At 38.7% G+C, this 18707-nt stretch overlaps 2 protein-coding genes across 3 annotated transcripts in view; both read left to right on the top strand.

The window, feature by feature from the left end:
* Positions 1-18707, top strand: part of smad9 (SMAD family member 9) — a 937424-nt gene that overhangs the window by 304165 nt on the left and 614552 nt on the right. The window lies entirely within an intron of this gene.
* Positions 1-18707, top strand: part of dchs1b (dachsous cadherin-related 1b) — an 84747-nt gene that overhangs the window by 48948 nt on the left and 17092 nt on the right. The window contains exons 4-5 of the mRNA XM_037687951.1: positions 13544-13726; positions 16690-16921. Coding sequence (XP_037543879.1) covers positions 13544-13726; positions 16690-16921 — 415 coding nt within the window. The remainder of the gene's footprint in view (positions 1-13543; positions 13727-16689; positions 16922-18707) is intronic.

Here is an 18707-nt window from a genome sequence, read left to right as displayed (position 1 = left end):
TGTTTAAAATCATTGTTCATTGCACAATTAAAAATGGTTTGAAACAAAAGAATACTCGCGGTTTTGAGGTTAGTAAAGTGACTTTGGGCCCGAAGGTTCACAGTTTGTTTCTTTTATAGGCAAAGCATTGTCTGCATCTGATCAGTGAATGACAGCACTTTAATGCTCAACAGACTGGCTGAAGTAGCCTTATAGTACCTAACCTTCCACAAATGCTCACCTGACAACTGATCTACTGTATGTTCACTGTTTTATTGTGTTATTGTGTGTTGGATAGCTCATTATGTCCAGCATGTGGTCATTACTTTCAAATGTTTGTGTAGAAAAAGCCTGCTCGGGTAAATACAATTATTTTGTCACAATCAGCTTTATTCACAAAGTTGATTTTAAATATGGGCATGTGACCAAAAAAAAAAAAAAACATAATAAAACTTCTAATCATGCACAAGTGTGAGTAGCAACTTTAATGTCAGGTGAAATACATTTAAGCGTGATCATTGAAAGAAAAGCTTTGCAGAGAGTGGTGAAGGCTGCACAGAAATCTGTTGGAATCAGTCTCCCCACCATCACAGACATCTACACCTCCAGATGCAGGAAGAGGGCCACCTGCATCATGAAGGACCCCACCCACCCAGCACACACACTTTTTGCCCCACTCCCCTCAGGAAGGAGGTTAAGGAGCATTAAGTGTAGAACCACTAGACTGAGGAACAGCTTCTACCCTGAGGCTGTTAGACTCATGAATCTCTAACTAGAATAATCACTGTGAAAAACCATATCATGTTGCTGCTGATCTGTTTCGTGTTGCTGCTGATCTGTTTCAATGTTGCTGCTGATCTGTTTCAATGTTGATGTGTTCATGCGTGCACATCTGTTCACAGACTCATGTTCATGTTTGTGCTGATGTTCAATGTTTTATGTTATGAGTGCTTAGTGTATATTTAGTTGATGTTTTTCTTAGTTCATATCTTAGATGTCATTACTGTTTTTCTTATACATTTTATTGTTGGATGTAACTGGGACCCTGTGTACATAATTTCGCTCCACCACATGTACCACATGAGGTGCGAATGACAATAAAGAAACTCTGACTCTGACTCTGACTCTGATTGTGTGCAGTTATACAGTTGTAAATCTATGACTGCACACTGTATAAATGTGGTACTTTGACCTGCGGCACAAGTCTTGAGCCTTAGCAAAATATATCCAAGAACTCAGGATAGATTTTATGAAACTCTCAAAATGTCTTTAATGATGTACATCTACAACTGATTATGTGGAGTTAACCTAGTTCAAAATGTACATCACAGATGATCAACCTTATCAAACATATTATTGTAACTCTGCCAGTATCACAAATATTGAGCTAAAGTTTGGTAATTTTGCTATCCTGTACTCTGAGCGCTAACAGACCACAAGATTTCTGTTTAAAACTTTGGCATGCAAGGAGGCAGACAATACCAATTCTTTCAAGAACTGCTCGTTTTATAATATAAATATGTATTCCCACACGTTTATCAGTGGTTAGTGGAGGATTAGGACCTAAGATGGAGACTGGAACACAGAGATCTTGATCAAATAAACTTATTTAGCTAAACTGAACAAAAATAAAGAGCTGGTGTGGCAAAATAACACAACAACTATATGAGACAAACAAGAAAGACACAGGGGAAGATATAAATCACAGAAAGAAGACCCAAGAAGAAGACACAAAAATGGAAGTCACAGAATGAAGACACAGGAGGAAGACAGGAGGACAGAAAAGAGGAAGTCACAGAAAGAAGACACAAGAAGACGACATGGAAAGAGGACACAGGAGGAAGACACAGGAAGAAGACACAAGAAGAAGACACGGAAAGAGGACACAGGAGGAAGACACAGAAAGAAGACACAAGAAGAAGACATGGAAAGAGGACACAGGAGGAAGACACAGAAAGAAGACACAGGAGGAAGACACAGAAAGAAGACACAGGAGGAAGACACAGGAAGAAGACACAAGAAGAAGACATGGAAAGAGGACACAAGAGGAAGACACAGAAAGAAGACACAGGAGGAAGACACGGAAAGAGGTCACAGGCAGAAGACATAAAAGGAAGTCACAGAAAGAAGACACAGGAGGAAGACACAGAAAGAAGACACAGGAGGAAGACACGGAAAGAGGTCACAGGCAGAAGACATAAAAGGAAGTCACAGAAAGAAGACACAGGAGGAAGACACAGAAATAAGACACAGGAGGAAGACACAGAAAGAAGACCCAAGAAGAAGACACAAAAATGGAAGTCACAGAATGAAGACACAGGAGGAAGACAGGAGGACAGAAAAGAGGAAGTCACAGAAAGAAGACACAAGAAGACGACATGGAAAGAGGACACAGGAGGAAGACACAGGAAGAAGACACAAGAAGAAGACACGGAAAGAAGACACAGGAGGAAGACACAGAAAGAAGACACAAGAAGAAGACACGGAAAGAGGACACAAGAGGAAGACACAGAAAGAAGACACAGGAGGAAGACACGAAAAGAGGTCACAGGCAGAAGACATAAAAGGAAGTCACAGAAAGAAGACACAGGAGGAAGACACAGAAAGAAGACACAGGAGGAAGACACGGAAAGAGGTCACAGGCAGAAGACATAAAAGGAAGTCACAGAAAGAAGACACAGGAGGAAGTCACAGAAAGAAGACACAGGAGGAAGACACAAGAAAGACACGGACTGAGGGCACTGGAATATGACCCAGAATGAAGACACAGGAGGAAGATATAAGAGGAAGTCACAGGAAGAAGACACAGGGTGGTTCAAGACAACACACACAAGGTTGAACTGGTGAGAGGAGGACGTGAACTGAATCGAGCATGGAGAAATGGGAAGAAACATTAAAGACCAAAAAGGGAAACTAAACCTGGTCTTCAACACAAAGATAATCAAAAAGTCAAAGAAATACAGAAACCATGACATCACTCACTCATCCATCAATTTTCCTTAAAATTGTGTGTTTAGGCAGAAAAGTGTCTTTTAATGAAGCAAATATTTTGTCTTTCTGGAATTAATTGTTTTGAGATTAAATCTGCTTGAATGTGATCAAACACCGTTTCCAGTTTTCTCATGACAAGTGTTTTTGCAATGTTGGTTTTAAGATCATCTGTTTAGCAGTCATGTTATAGAGTGTGAAAGTGTCTCCATGGTATATTGTTTTAACTAAAAACACATCAGTCATGTGCTAGTACAGAGCTATAAATGTGTTCATTTAAAATGTACTTCATTTCTTGCCAATGCATTAAACACAGAACTACTTGTAAGCCCAGTTACTGCCGTGTTTGAGAGGCAAACTCTTTGTGATCTCTGGCATCCCTTTGGGATCACATCCAGGAGGCATGAATAAATGAGCTGAGCACTGCAGAGACCAAGAAATACTTTTCCAAGGACCAAGGTAGTACTGCTGACAGAATTTAACATTGACTAGTTTTAATTTCTAAGATAGTTATGACGTCAGGGTGACATAAAGGTTGTCACTGTGGTGGATAAGTTGAGTCACTCATATTTATTTCCTCTTTTCACATTTGCAGATTTGCAGTCCACAGACAAAAAAACTGAGCAACAGAAGTAATGAAGGTCTTTATTCTTGTTCTTCAGCACAAATCCTCTCGTCTTTTACTCTTTTCATCTGAAACCAAGAAAAAAAACCTGGAGGCTTTAATGACTTTTCTGTCATTTTACTTTACAAACACAGCAAATGTACTGTTAGCTAATTTGATAGATTTATTTAACCATAGATTTGTGGGAAGGGTGACAAACTCCAGTGTAAAACAAAGGATTTGCTTTTGTTTCTCTTCTCTAAAAACAGATGCATTTGTAAAATAAAATATGAACGGAAACACAAACTAATGACAAGATACAAACCCTCACATTCCAAGTATCATCTCCCTATGATTTACCCTTAAACTATAGTCCAAGAGTGCCACGAACTCATGGAAAAAGAAATAAAATCCTGTGGTGCATGAATTAAAGAAGAAACAAGCTAGTTCTATTTTCTGTCCATCACTTAGGCACATTTTTATTGCACAAACCACAAAAATACTCCAAATTTTATACATATATGGTATGTATATATATATACATATATATATATGTGTCTGTCTGCAGCCTTTTAGGGAGAAGTTCTGCAGCAGAAACATATGATGCATCCTCCTAAACACATAATTTCATATTTGGTAGTTGGAGGATTTGAAATTTCACAGAGTGGTGTCCCCGCAGCAGCAGTGTGCCACTCACTTTTCATCACTTGGACTCTCACTCATCCAAAAACTCAACAGCTCAGACAGACTCAGACAGCAGTCGTCTGTCTGGTGTTTGACTCCAACTCTTCTTTGGGCTCTCTTACTCCCTAATTACTGTTTTTCTCATTCTGAATCAACACCAAGACTGTGAGACAATAAGTGATAATTACTGCTCACTTGTAGTACAAACCTACCAGCATAAATCAAATGTGATGGTCTGAAGATATCAGTTTTTGCACACTTTCTTTGTCTCTCATGTTTCAGGTTTTGTTTTACTGCTGAAGTAGTCATAGTGTAGACACTTCCACACAGAACAGTGACTCTGTTAATTCATAGTAAAAATGCTAACGAGCCTCATCAAACTTACAAAACGTCAGCTGATCATTGCTGATCAAGGATTGTGTATAAACAATGACGACTGATTTTCCTATTGAAGCTTTTAGTCATTGCACGTAGTGAGTGCAGCCCAGACTCTGTTGGGGGAACATGTGTGCCCCTCTTTCCTGGGTTGGTTTGGCAAAAGTGAAATTCCTGGTATTGTCACACAGTCATATTCGCAAGCAGCTGTAGCACCACCCAGAGTCTCAATGAGTCCTCTGCCTTTGACAGAATGTTTAAACTGTTAATTATATTCAACAATAAGTTTAAAAACAGCAAAGTTCTTTGATTTGGCCAGCTGTCAGCCAAGACTTGATGCATTCCCTTATTAAGAAGGAAAGAAACACATGAAAATCCACTTTGCAGGGTGCTCACACAGACTCATGTTCGTGCTGCTATTGTTCAGGGTATTACTGTTTTTGCACTATTACGTGTTTAGCATATTCTTAGCTTAGCGTATTTCTTAGTTCATATCTTAGATCTTTATTACTGTTTTTCTTTTATAATTTAAACTTTTGTTGGATGTAACTGGGACCCTGTGTACACAATTTCGTTCCACCGCATGTACCACATGCGATGCGAATAACAATAAAGAAACCTTGACCTTTTGCACAAAATAGGATCACTACCATCTAATTTCATTTCACTCCTCGTGAAGCTGTAAAGTGTTGTCATCTCTGATTGCATCTCTTTATGCCTCTGTCCAGGGCCGTCCCAAGCCTCCATGGGGCGTAAGTGAAATTTGGTTTGGGACCCTCTATTTCTGATAATAATGTGGATTACTGTGATCAACAGTCAGATGATCAGATCATTCACCCACCTTACATCAACTCATTGCAACTCTGTGCTTGATCCTACCAAAGCAACCAACAAAATGTTTGATGCATTTAATCTGGTTTTCACTTGATGCAAAATTTCCTTGTTGAATATAACTTTGTCTCGTTGAGCCTTCCTCCAACTATACAACGGCATGCAATATAACCATCCACATAGAAAGGCTTGCTCTGTTTTCTTATTACAGCATGGAATCAACATGCAAAAACCTGCAGGCTAAAGACAAACTTTTCAGAATGCACCACATGTTAAAGCTAAATCTGTTTCTCTTCAGTCTAATTTGCCGTTTGGTCCACATCTTCTAATATTTCTGCTCGTGCGTGAGTACTTAAAGAAGTACTTTTGGGAGTTTTTAGTGACCATCATTCCCTATTATGTTCATTGATATTATTTTAGCCTCTTTTCTTCCAAATATAGAAATCAATCTCTTGATCCGTCTCCTTCACCTCCCTCCCCTCGTTTCTTCCCTGGTGAGGTTTGATGGGCCTAATCATTTCCAGCCGTGAGCTGCACATGAAAGACAACAAGCACTTGCCGTAATAGGGTGCTGAAAGAACGAGTGAAAGAGAGGACAGAAAATAGACAAGAGAATTTGAAAAGAAAGAGGGGGAGGTCAGGGAAGGAATGGAGATTGAATGAGTGGGGAGATGAGGTCTCGGTCCACGTCATTCCCATCTCAAGGTCTCGTGTTATCATTAGCTTGGCCTTTTGTTCTTCTGCCAAACTATTTCCCCTCTGCTCGCTCCGTCTCCAGCCGTCCCTTCCCTTCTCTCCTTTGCTGCCATACATCTTAATTGTACCCACAGTGTCTAAACTCATTGGCAACAGAAAGATAGGAATTAATGTTGAGTCTTCAGAATGCCTAATATTAAGAATGCTGCTCACTGGAGGAAAAAGGAAAGTGTCAGTGGGAAATGAGCAATAAAGGTAAATGAACGTTTTAACTCCATCCAACTCGATTTGTTATGAGTTTTAACCCAGACTCCCTATTTTACCATAAAAAGCACCAGGCTGGATCTGTTTTCCCACATGGAAGCATTCCTAAAAATAAATTAAATTAAAAATAACTCAATACTTACAACTTTTAGATGTAACAATAAACATTTATAATGATGCTAGGGAAGATGCTGTCATAAGATTTCAATGAAAATTTATTGTGAGTAAAATCATCCATTCATCCATCCATTTTCTTTTACTCGCTTCTTCATTTTGGGGTTGCGGGGGTCACTGGCGCCGATATCTCGCAGTTACTGTGCGAGAGGTGGGGGACACCCTGGACAGGTCTCCAGTCCATCACAGGGACACAGAGACAAACGAGACAAGCAACCATTCTCACTCTCACCTAGGGATAACTTAGTTACCAATCAGCCTAACATGCATGTTTTTGGTCTGTGGGAGGAAACTGGAGTACCCGGAGAAAACCCACGCATGCACGGAGAGAACATGCAAACTCCACCCAGAAGGCCCCCAGTCAGGATTCAATCAAGCAACCTTCTAGCTGAGAGGCAACAGCTCTACCAACTGTACCACCATGCTGCCATAATACAAATGTTTTTTTTTAAATTGCATTTTATATATGAATTCCTAATTGTATGCACAGTAGCCCCTTGCTACTTCGCGTTTCGTTTATCGGAGACTTACTTTATCGCGGTTTTTCAAAATAAGAGTGGACATGACACACAAATGGCTGATTGGATGAGCCGCATGATCAGCATGTCATTTTTATTTAAAATAAATTATTTTAAGTTATTTAGCACCAGCTGCACCTTTGTGCAGCCCATACTGCAGGATAAGCTTCCTGCTGCAGCTGATCAGCTGTTCTCCGTGCAGAGCAGAGAAGTGGGCGTGGCCAAGAGCGCTTGCAGGTGGCAAAGAGCAGAGGAGGCAAGGAGCTGAAATCATGACATTCTGTGCTCCTTTAAAGCGTTTGGAGTTTAGAAACATTTATTAGAATATTGCAAGAGTGTGGGAATGACTTAAAATGCCTATATATATATATATATATATACATATATACTGTATATATATGTAAATATAAATACCAAGATAAACTACTACTTACTACTTGTACTACTATTCCTACTTTGCAGTTTTTCACTTATCGCCGGTCTTCAGGGTATGGATCCTCGCGCAATAAACGAGGGACTATTGTATTTCTATTGTATGTATTGTATGTAATGAACAGCCTGTTGTTAGCAGATGCATTGTAACGCCTCCTACAGATATTCATTACAGTCTAGACTTTAAACTTTTTAAAATATAAAGAGCTATTATTCTCACTGTTAACAATTGTCTTTTTTGAGGGAGGTTATAGTTTCTCAGTTACGGATGAAATCAGCTAACACCACAACATAGTGCCAGTCAAATTGTTGGAAAATGAAGCTATTATAACCAACAAATATGAGGAGCAACGTCATAGAGAATATGTGAAGTAATAATAAATGGAATAATTATTTAAATACAACTGAAGAACCTTTAGATTTATGTTTAGTTTCCTGTTGATTTTGGCTTTACTCGTGTTTGTCACCAGTCAGAAGAACGAGGACTGTGTTTTGCAGGTTTTCTACCTTGCTTTAATAAAATGAGATGAATAGCTGCACATAGTATTCCCTCTGACACTAACCATTGTTCCACAGAGACGAACTGCAGAGAACAGCACAATCTACATGGACCAGCACACATCTGGTGAAGATGAAATGAGCAAAGTAGGAAAAAAAAAGGCAGAATATTGCCAAAGGAATAGAGTCATAAGTTTAATGAGAGAGGAATGAAAACGAGGCTAAAAGAAGAAAAAAAAAAAGATGTTTGAGTCTAAAAGTAAAAACAAACAAATGCTGGAACACATCAGCTGATGTAATGCCTGTCTCTCTTGAAGTCTGATAAAGTTTGTGAAGCACATTAAGATGTTTTTTGGCCAGTAGTATAATTAAAACCTACTTCTTAATCTTCTCCATATCCGAGTCTGGAGACTAATCATTCTTCGCATTAGAAAACAGCACTGACAGGTGACTTGAAGTGATGTGTGTTTAGTTGTGCAGTGGGATGTATGAGACGTGTGGCTATGATGTAAGTGGTATCATGTTGATATATCTCTTTTACCAGAAAGGAGTAAAAGACAGATGGAAACATAAAAAAAAATAGAAAGACAACAGGACAGAAAAAGAAAACAGCTATGAAGCACAGAGGTGAATAAATGATAAGTCCAGGTCTTTGGTAATGCTCTGGTGAGTGATGACTTTCTGTCCCAGTCTGGGATAAATGGCTCATCAGGGACAAGAAGCTCCAAGCCTGAGTTCGAACTTGAATACTCGGTACATTCTTCCTGACTGTTGTTTTTATTTTTATATTTTTGCACAGACTGTGAGTTATTAGGCCATCTTTTAACAGCTATATAGTCGTCAATCAACATATTAGACAAACAGCATTGTGTCAGATTTTATGGTTCAGTTAAATTTTCACTTTTTGTGTCCGATAATTACCATAAAGGTGTATTTTAAAGTCGGTTCTGACTTTCAATGCTCCTTGGCTAAAAGATGCACCAACAAGGCCAGGATTAAAGAGATCTTGTGATCCCAGAGTACTGTATTATTCAGACTATAAGGCACACTTAAAATCCTTTAATTTTATTAAAAATCAACAGTGAGTCTTATAATCAGGTGCACCTTATGTATTAATTCTGGTTGTGCTTACTGACCTCGAACCAATTTTATGTGGTACAACTAAACAATGTTGAGTTATTGTGAATGAGTTGAATAAAGTTTGACTTATCTGACTGTTTTATTTACTTAGTGCGCCTAATGTATGAAAACAGACCCGTTCATTGATATTGCGCCTTATAATCCGGTGCGCCTTATAGTCCAAAAAATACGGTAGTCCAATTGATCTTTTTTTGTTTGTTTGTTTTGGTCTATTTGGTTTTCTTTTTATGAGACAGTACAGGGATTTTCTGTAAATTGCATTTTTAGAGGCAGAATCTACCGTTCAGTTGTCTAAAAAATTGCAAAACAAAATATTTAAAATCACATTTTTATTTATTTCAGAGCTGAACGCTGTAGGTGTGACATGTGTAACTGCATTGCTCTAATATATTCACCCAAAACCTTGCATTTTCTTTTGCCAGGTGTTTCATCAATGTTCCCAGTAAAATAAACCACTTTTGTGGTTTTGCATAATCCATCCATCCATCCATTTTCTTTACCCGTTTATTCCATTTTGGGTCACGGGGGTCGCTGGTGCCCATGTCCAGCAATCACTGTGCGAGGGGCGGGGTACACCCTGGACGGGTCGCAAGTCCATCACAGGGCCACATAGAGACAAACGAGACAAACAACCATTCACGCTCTCACTCACACCTAGGGACAATTTAGAGTTACCAATCAGCCTAACATGCATGTTTTTGGTCTGTGGGAGGAAACCTGAGTACCCGGAGAAAACCCACGCATGCACGGAGAGAACATACAAACTCCACCCAGAAAGGCCCCTGGACCGGGGTTTGAACCAGGGACCTGCTCACTGAGAGGCAGCAGCTCTACCAGTTGCGCCACCGTGCTGCCCGGTTTTGCATAATTTAGCCCATTAACTGCAAATTGTGTGTATGTAACATTTCTGCACACCACTTCCCAATTGTGAACTCTTGATCTGCACTTTGTCTTTGCTCTAACAAAATAGAAACTTCACCATTCATAACAGTCGTCATGCTTTTACTCTTATCTTGACTACTCTCAGATAAATATGTGTCCTAACTGGAGATTTTACATTTATCTGTTGCACAACCAAATAAGGTCAAGAAAAGAGGCACTGAGGATGTTCATCTTCCTGCTTTATGGCATTACAGAAAAAGAGGAAACAAACATTTAATTATAAAACAGGCTCGTTAACAACTAACTCGCAGTAGACAATATCATCCAAAATCTTTCTTAGATGTGAAAAACATATATGGCAGCAGAACCAAAGTCAGGGAGACAAGCACCAGATGAATGTGTACAAGCTTTAAAGGTATGGGCTAGTGTCTGTACTCGTGTTCCTAAGTTCGAATATGTTTACCCCAGTTGGATGATGAAGAGTCCAACAAGGAATAGCTGAGCAGAAATGAGACGCGTGTGCTGTAAATCCAAAATACAAATGAAACATAAGTTTTTGAAATATGAGAATACCCTACTGGCTTGTGTAGTATAAACTGAGCTTTGGGATAATCATGTTAACAAAGCTTATTTTTGTGTTAAAGGGTCCACACCTAACACAGTTGCACTTTAACTTCGCTCAGGTCCTGTAAAGTTCTTATTAACCCATCCAGAAACTCACAAATAATGCTATATGTTACATATTTTACAAGCTATATGGAGAACTTGATACAAAAATGAGCACATGTGAGTTGTTTCAGTGTCTTGCCCAAAGGATTGGTGTGCAGTTCCTCTGAATGGAAGGCATCTCCCTACCACTGAGCCAACTAATGTTGCTTCACAATGAGATAATAGAGTTATCATCTGTTTCAAATCGCTGCTCTTTATCATTGTTGTCCTTAATTCTAGCCTTGGAGATCTGCTTTACATTCTGCTTTTCGATAGCATAAACACTTGTACAGTTTGAAACTACAGAAAAAAAATCTAATTGTTACATTTTTGCTTCATAGCTTTGTTTGTTTCTGTGACTAAACATTTGCACATTTTTCTAGAACCCTGTGCTCGTTTTGCTTTTTTATTCTAACGTGAAGAATCTGTGCCATGCTGCTTTTTTTTTTTTTTTTAAGTGCATGGAGAATCAGTCCTACTTTTAGTCTTGTTCCCATGAAAGTCTTAGTTTGAAAAAAAAAATAGAAGTGTGTTAATATATGTATACATTCATATTTCCTCTATTTCTCAAACAAAATGGAACAGTATTTGACTTTTGTTTTTATCTTTACGTGACAATGAAGTCAGTGGATGACCAGGTGAACAGTCAGGGGGTGTTGAGTCCTTTTAATTAAATTAAGTGGAAAGAATGGGGCCCTCATTTTCTGAGTTAGCCTGTGTGATCTTACAGAAAATCACCACAGGTGGCTAATCCATCACAGACTGACAAGAAGATACAAAGAACACTTCGACTTAAGTCTAGGGCCCAAATCCAGAACTCCCAGGTGTAAACACTGTCTGGCTAAAGAGGTTTAATGTGACCCCTTCAAATCCCCTTGTCTGTCAGTGATAATGCAGTGACTTAAGACCTTTAAGAAACTGTTCAACTACTCCTGGGCCTTAATTATGAATTTGAGTCAACATTTCGAGTCAAGGCGGTGGTGTTTCTGCTTATCGACAGCCAAACTGTAATGTTGACGACGTGTTGGAAGACTGTTGGAGGGCCATTGCCATCCAGCTGACTGCTATGGTGCTTTTGTCCTTTGTAAGGTTCAGGGCAAGTTCAGATCTGATGTGTAATACATTCTTCAAAGACATTTATATTTGTGCTTTTTTATTTTTTCATTTTTTTGCATGATTAGATGAGGGTGCAAAGGATCTACAGACAATCAGACATAAATGTAAATGGATTAGTGAATTTTGTGACAACTATTTAAAGAGGAGTGGTGCCGCAGAGGTTAGAGAAGGTGGGCCTGTGATCGGAAGATTGCTGGTTCAACTCCCGGTACTGACGACATCAAAATGTGGGTGGGATAGGTGAAGCACTCACACCTGCCTCCACCCTCAGTTGCTCCATTCTGGGCCCTTGAGCAAGTCCCTTAACCCCCAGCATCTGCTCCCCCGGGCATCCTAGATAGCAGCTGTCTGCACCACACAGAGGGCTGTGGTAGCACGGTGGGCTGTGGTTCTTCTGGAAGGGCAACCGGCGTAAAAATAATTACCAAATCTTTGTGCGACTTAGTTCTCTATGGCAACCCCTGAAGAAAGGAGCAGCCGAAAGAAGAAAAAGAAAGTGACAAATATTTAAAGAAAAAAGAAAAGAATTCAGATCTGACAGTAATATGATGTCAATCATTGTAGTAGTCATTGTATTTGTGTTTTTTGGTAGTTTGAATCAGTTTAGGTTTTCAGTTGAAATGAGAAGGCAGAAAGATTTGTAACTATGATAGTTGTTAGAGATTTTGTGATGAAAATGATCTACAGGTCTGTAAAAAACAACCTCCCATTTCAGAAAAAAATTAAGTTGTCACACCTAAACAAAAAGTCAAATCAAACACATACTATTGATCTGTTGCCTAAGTCAGGGGTTCCCAACCCTGGTCCTTGAGGAACACCATCCTGCACGTTTTAGTTGTTTATCTGGTCCGACACACCTGATTTTAATAAATGGGTGATTTACGGACTTCTGCAGAACATGAGGAGGTAATTAAACATCCGAACCAGGTGTGTTGGAAACATGCAGGATGGTGTTCCTCAAGGATCAGGGTTTGGAACCACTGGCCTAAGTAACTAAAACTGTATGACAACAAAAAAATAGTGTTTATTTTACAACTGATATGCTGTCTCTTTTAAAATTTCATTCACTTAAAGACAAAATTGTTTCACCTTGTTCGATCATTTGAAATGTTATGCTAATTTTGTCATTTGATCTTTCACAGTTCATTGAGCTGCCTCTTATTATTCCCAAAACTAATGGACAGTCTTGTTAAACCCTCTCTGATCTTCTCTTCCTTCTCTTTTCTCTCTTTCTCCAAATGTCCTCAGTTCCCTTCCTCTGTATCCATGGTTACACAGCACCACCAGTACTTTTGCCAGTTTTCCAAACACACCATTTGGTGATTTTCAACATTTTCTGTGTGCTACAGGACTGTGACCTATAAAAAAAAGGAGTCGTTCTCTCATAACTTTTTTTACAGTGTTCTGGAAATCCTAACATGTAGTAATATAGTGTGAGAAATTTGGGCAAGAGCAGGTAGACACATGAGGTGACGGAACGATGCTATAATATTTTGATAACAGAAAAAAACGTGAGCTCATATATAAAAAAAAGTGACACAAGTAGGATATTTTTAAACCAGGGTTCTTGCTTTGTTGGGTGTGATGATGTGCTGCTTTATGTTAAATGTCAATTGAGGCGACTGTTTCTAAATTACGTCTTTTATTTTCTCAGGTATCAGCCACGGACAAGGATCGAGGTTCTTTCGGTACTATAACCTACACCCTTGGTTCCAGTTCAGGAAGCGTTTTACCCTTTTCCATGAGCAAGGAGAGTGGCCAGCTTTGCACCAGCACAACTCTGGACAGGGATGACGGACTGGACAAGTTTGATCTAACTGTGACCGCAACAGATGGGGTAAGAACTCATATTCTTTCAAATATTGGACTACTTCTTGGTGCATTGCACACTTATTTTTTCAACAATTAAAACCCAAGTGTTAAAACGCAGTAGTAGACAATAGAATAAGACCAAAAACAGTCCATCTGACTTCATGTTAAAGCACTTAGCCAGCAGCAGGAGGAATATGTGAGCTGGTTTGTGTTTCCTAAAGACAAAACACAGCATAAGTGATCCTCCAAATCAAAGATTTTTTTGCTGTGAGCATGTGTACAGCTGCACTCAAATATTTTGATCAAAACTACAATCTTGTCAGAGTGCTGTTCATGAAAGGCGTACAAGTTTCTGTACAACAGTGTTTTGGAAAACCGAGAGGAACAAGATGTCAAAATAATCAGAGGAAAACAGAAAAATGCAAGGAGGGACAAGGCAGAAGAAGTGGGAAAACAGATGCTTTTAAACTGTGTTTTTATTTAGCTTTTTACAAGGACATACTATTTAAGCTTGGTTTAAACTCCTTGAAAAGAAGTGATGTTTAATAGGACAGAGAAAGACACTTCTCAGAACACATTTAAACGCTTTATTCTAAGAGTCACACTATTAGTCTCATATAATTTTAAAGCATCATTCAAACAGTTTAGTCAGTGGTTCCCAACCCTGGTCCTCGAGGAACACTACCCTACATGTTTTATTTGATTGAATTGGATGAATTGATCATTAACAGGCTTCTACAGAGCTTGAGTAAGTAATTAAATCATTGAACCAGGTGTGTTGGAACAGGGAAACAACTTAAACATGCAGGATGGTGTTCCTCAAGGACCACAGTTGGGAACCACTGACTTACTGTAGATAACTATAACCTGCTGTGGATATCTTTTTGAACAACCTAAATTTTGAGAAAGAACATTTTCTTTCTGACCAGATGTACAAGTTAACAGCTGGTCTGAGAAGAATCAAGACAAAAGTCAACAGTTTCAGTGAATTCTTCTTTGGGGCAACTGTGGCTGAGTGGTTAGAGCAGTCGTCCTCCAATGCAAGAGTTGGGGGTTCGTTCCACCAGCAGGCACATGCCCAAGTGTCCCTGGGCAAGACACTGGCTCATTGCCTCCCATGTGTGTCCCATCAGTGTATGAATGTGATAAAGCTCTGATTAATCTTTGTATAGATCTAGTAGAGTGCTGTATGAATGGGTGAATGAGGGCATAGATTGTAGTGTAAAGTGCTTTGAGTGTCCTGATAAGATAGAAAGGTGCTAAATAAGTACAGTCTATTTACCATTCTTTATAAAACCCACATTGTGGTTAAACTTGCAATTAAAAAGTTATTTACATTTAATTTAATCACGTATCACAAGCAAAAATAGAAGTGGCAGCATGTAAGTCAGTAGTTCTCAAACTGTGGAGCACTCCCTCCTGGGGGGAAGAGGATGTGTAACATTGTTGAATGTTTTTTTTATTTTTTTTTTATTATTATTATTAGTTAGGGACACACAAAACAACAAATTATCTGTTACTATGTTTTTTTTTATTTTTCTCTTTAACAGAGTTTAGCTTTGAAAGGAAAGATTAGTGTTATATCGCTAAAATCAAAGATTTTAGATATGGCAAGAAGGCAACAAATAATGTTTGAGCTTCACTGAACAAAGTGCAGCACTATCTCTTTATGCCATGGTATTTAGGAGGTTTTGGACCCAGGAATGCAGACGTAACACAAGAAGCTCCATCAAAAAAAAAAAAAAAAAAAAGGAACTACCGGTGAACATTGTTTTAACAGAAAACAAAAGGCTGACATGGCAGCAACTTGCAGATGTGAGGCAGAGATCACAGGCATGAAGAAAACCAGACATGGCTTTAAAAAAAAATGCATAATGCTCCACTGACAAAAAAACAGAGAGACTGTTGGAATACATGGAGCAAGACTGATGAACGTAATAAAAAGCATCTGAGCTGATGACAAGCAGGAGCAGGTGAGAGTAAACAGAGGAGAAGCTGCGGAGCAGAGAACTGACTGAGGAGAAAACACATGCACTGATCAGGATGTGAACTTAGGGAAACAGAAATCAAACACAAGAAACCTAGAACATGGTAAGTAAAACATAACGACCACAAATGGAACTAAACCTACTCATATATGCAAAGAAAAAGTCAAAATACACTGATGCTGACGCTGTTTCTGCTGGAATAACAGTGTAATGGCAAATTGATAATGCTCAAAAAAATTGTTTTTGCATGAACCACCAGGTAAATTTTAAGATTAGATTTAATTTAAGATACCTATCCCCTTTTGGCCTTGACCCTGCTAAGATTATCTGTTAGTGTTTTAATCTAGTGGGAATTAAAATGTTTCTCCAAACTGAGGTTATCTTGTCTTTAAAAGCTGTCTACAACAGGTAGGATAGTTGCTCAAACTTTTTACAGACAACTCCACCTCAAACGAACAGAACTATTCCCCTCATGTGAAATCAAAGCTCTCAGTCAGTGTCATAAAGTATTAATCTTAACTGTCGTCATTCCCAACTTGATCCTTGCTGTCTATTTTCTTTGTTTCCACAATCCCAGTTTTTAATAATCTTGTCAAACCAAGAACCACAAATACAGAGTAGTAGGTCAGCTGAAAAATGCACAGAGCAGTTGACTCCAAAGTTAAGGGCTTGTTAAAAAATAATTCATCTCTTTGTTTTCCTCTCACAGTGGATTTACAATTTATTGTTAGAATTTTTATTATAGTCTTAGACTGTCAGTTTTTACCAAGGCAAATAAAAGTAATTGAATGCTGTCCATGTAGAAATATTGTGCAGTTATTTAACTTTACCAAATACATTTTAACATCCATATATCTCAACTATTGAGCAAAAGTCTTTTATTATATCATTACAGTGATTTTATCTGCTTTCATCCAATGCACTCTGCTAACATATCTGACTGCAGAAATAATTTAATTTAAATCAAAATCAGACATTTTTTCTTTGTTCTTTTGTACAGGGTGGTCTGAGCTCCATAGCTCGTGTGAGGGTAACAGTGGTGGACATCAATGACAACCGGCCAACCTTCTACCCAGTTCAGTACACCGTCAGCCTAAGCACCCACAGTGCCCCAGGGACCTCTGTTGTCAAGGTAACAGCCAATGACCCTGACGCTGGAGAAAACGGCAGGGTGACCTATCGCACTGTACCTGGAGGAGGCTCCACTTTCTTCACCCTGAACAAGGACTCAGGTGATTTTATTCAAAAGCAAAAAAACACTAGAATAATTGCATTTCCTGCAAAAATGCAGTTTGAATGCTTATCGCAGAAGAACTTGCTGAAAAGCACCAGCGACCCCCGTGACCCAAAATGGAAGAAGCGGATAAAAGATAATGGCTAGATGGATGAATTTAAATAGGCTTAAAGTAGCAGAAATTACAATGACAAAACTTTAATTTATTTGAAAACAGCAGAAATTTGCTATAATATGCAAATAAATAAATAAATAAAAATTAGCTGAAAAGGTAGAACAAGCGGCAGCACGGTGGCGCAACTGGTAGAGCTGCTGCCTCTCAGCGAGCAGGTCCTTGGTTCAAACCCCGGTCCAGGGGCCTTTCTGGGTGGAGTTTGCATGTTCTCTCCGTGCATGCGTGGGTTTTCTCCGGGTACTCCGGTTTTCTCCCACAGTCCAAAAACATGCATGTTAGGCTGATTGGTAACTCTAAATTGTCTCTAGGTGTGAGTGAGAGTGTGAATGGTTGTTTGTCTCGTTTGTCTCTATGTGTCCCTGTGATGGACTTGCGACCCGTCCAGGGTGTACCCCGCCCCTCACACAGTGATTGCTGGACATGGGCACCAGCGACCCCCGTGACCCAAAATGGAATAAACGGGTAAAGAAAATGGATGGATGGATGGAAAAATAGCTGAAAAGGTAGAACAAGCTTAAATTAGCAGAAAAAAAAAACAGAAAGCATGTTTGCCCAATTAGGCTGAAAGAAGCAGAAATGAGCACAAAAGTGGAAATTACCTGAAAAAAGCTTAAATTAGCATAAAAACAGCTGAAAAGTAGCTACAAATGGCAGAAAAAAAATCTGACATTACCAGAAGGAAGTGGAGAGAGCACATTTTTGCTGAATTAGACTGAAAAATTTTAAATGAGTGCAACAAAACTGGAATCAGCTGGAAAAAAAACTAAAATTAGCATAAAAACAGCTGAAAAAGCAGAAAAGGCTAAAATTTACAGAAATAAGCTGAAAGGAACCTAACAAGCTGAAATTAGCAGAAATAATTTAGATGAAGCACAAAAATGTAGGTAAAAGAAAGGATCTGAAAGGATCACAAGCTGAAATGAGCTGAAAGTAGCAGAAAAAAAATTGCACAAGGAAGCTGAACCAGAACAAAATGTAAAAGGAGCAGTAAAAGGTTGAAAACATATCTAAAGATTTGAAGGATGTCAAATGAGCTCAATTTATTTTCTATGAGAAAAAAATGGCAGAGAAGGCTAAATATTTCAAAAAGCTAAAGTTGCACCAATATCAAGTCATTGCTGAACGTCTTGATCTATGATTTGTTGAAATAGTACAAAATGCCGAAAAATGTACGGAAGAAAAATGGATCACAATAGTGTGAATGCTTCATGAGCACTCACACTATTAGCAGTACTTGAGCTCAAAGCTGACAACAATCTGTGTTCTCATAAATGACCATGAAAGTTGGTATGTGTCATCTATATTTGTTTTTGTAAAAAGCTTTGTTTCTTTAAAGGCAACGTTCAGAACTAAAACTGTTGCAGAGAGCCAGACAAACGTGTTAAACTCATTTCTTCCTAATATAAATTTTATGAACAGCTATAAATAAGATTTTTATTAGCTCGTAAGAGTAGACGTTGTAACTGGACAACCAAAAACAACGAGTCATATTGAGAATATAAACTTCATATATTTAATGAACGTTCACATTTGTGGGTGGGGGGGGGGGAACAAAAATCTACACAGTTTTGTAGCATTTTAAACAACAGCATCAAAATAACCCGCAGCC

The sequence above is a fragment of the Nematolebias whitei genome, chromosome 14 (genome assembly GCF_014905685.2).
Source record: "Nematolebias whitei isolate Nwh7 chromosome 14, NemWhi1, whole genome shotgun sequence".
NCBI lineage: Eukaryota > Metazoa > Chordata > Actinopteri > Cyprinodontiformes > Rivulidae > Nematolebias > Nematolebias whitei.
This window is presented reverse-complemented; position numbering and strand designations above follow the sequence as displayed.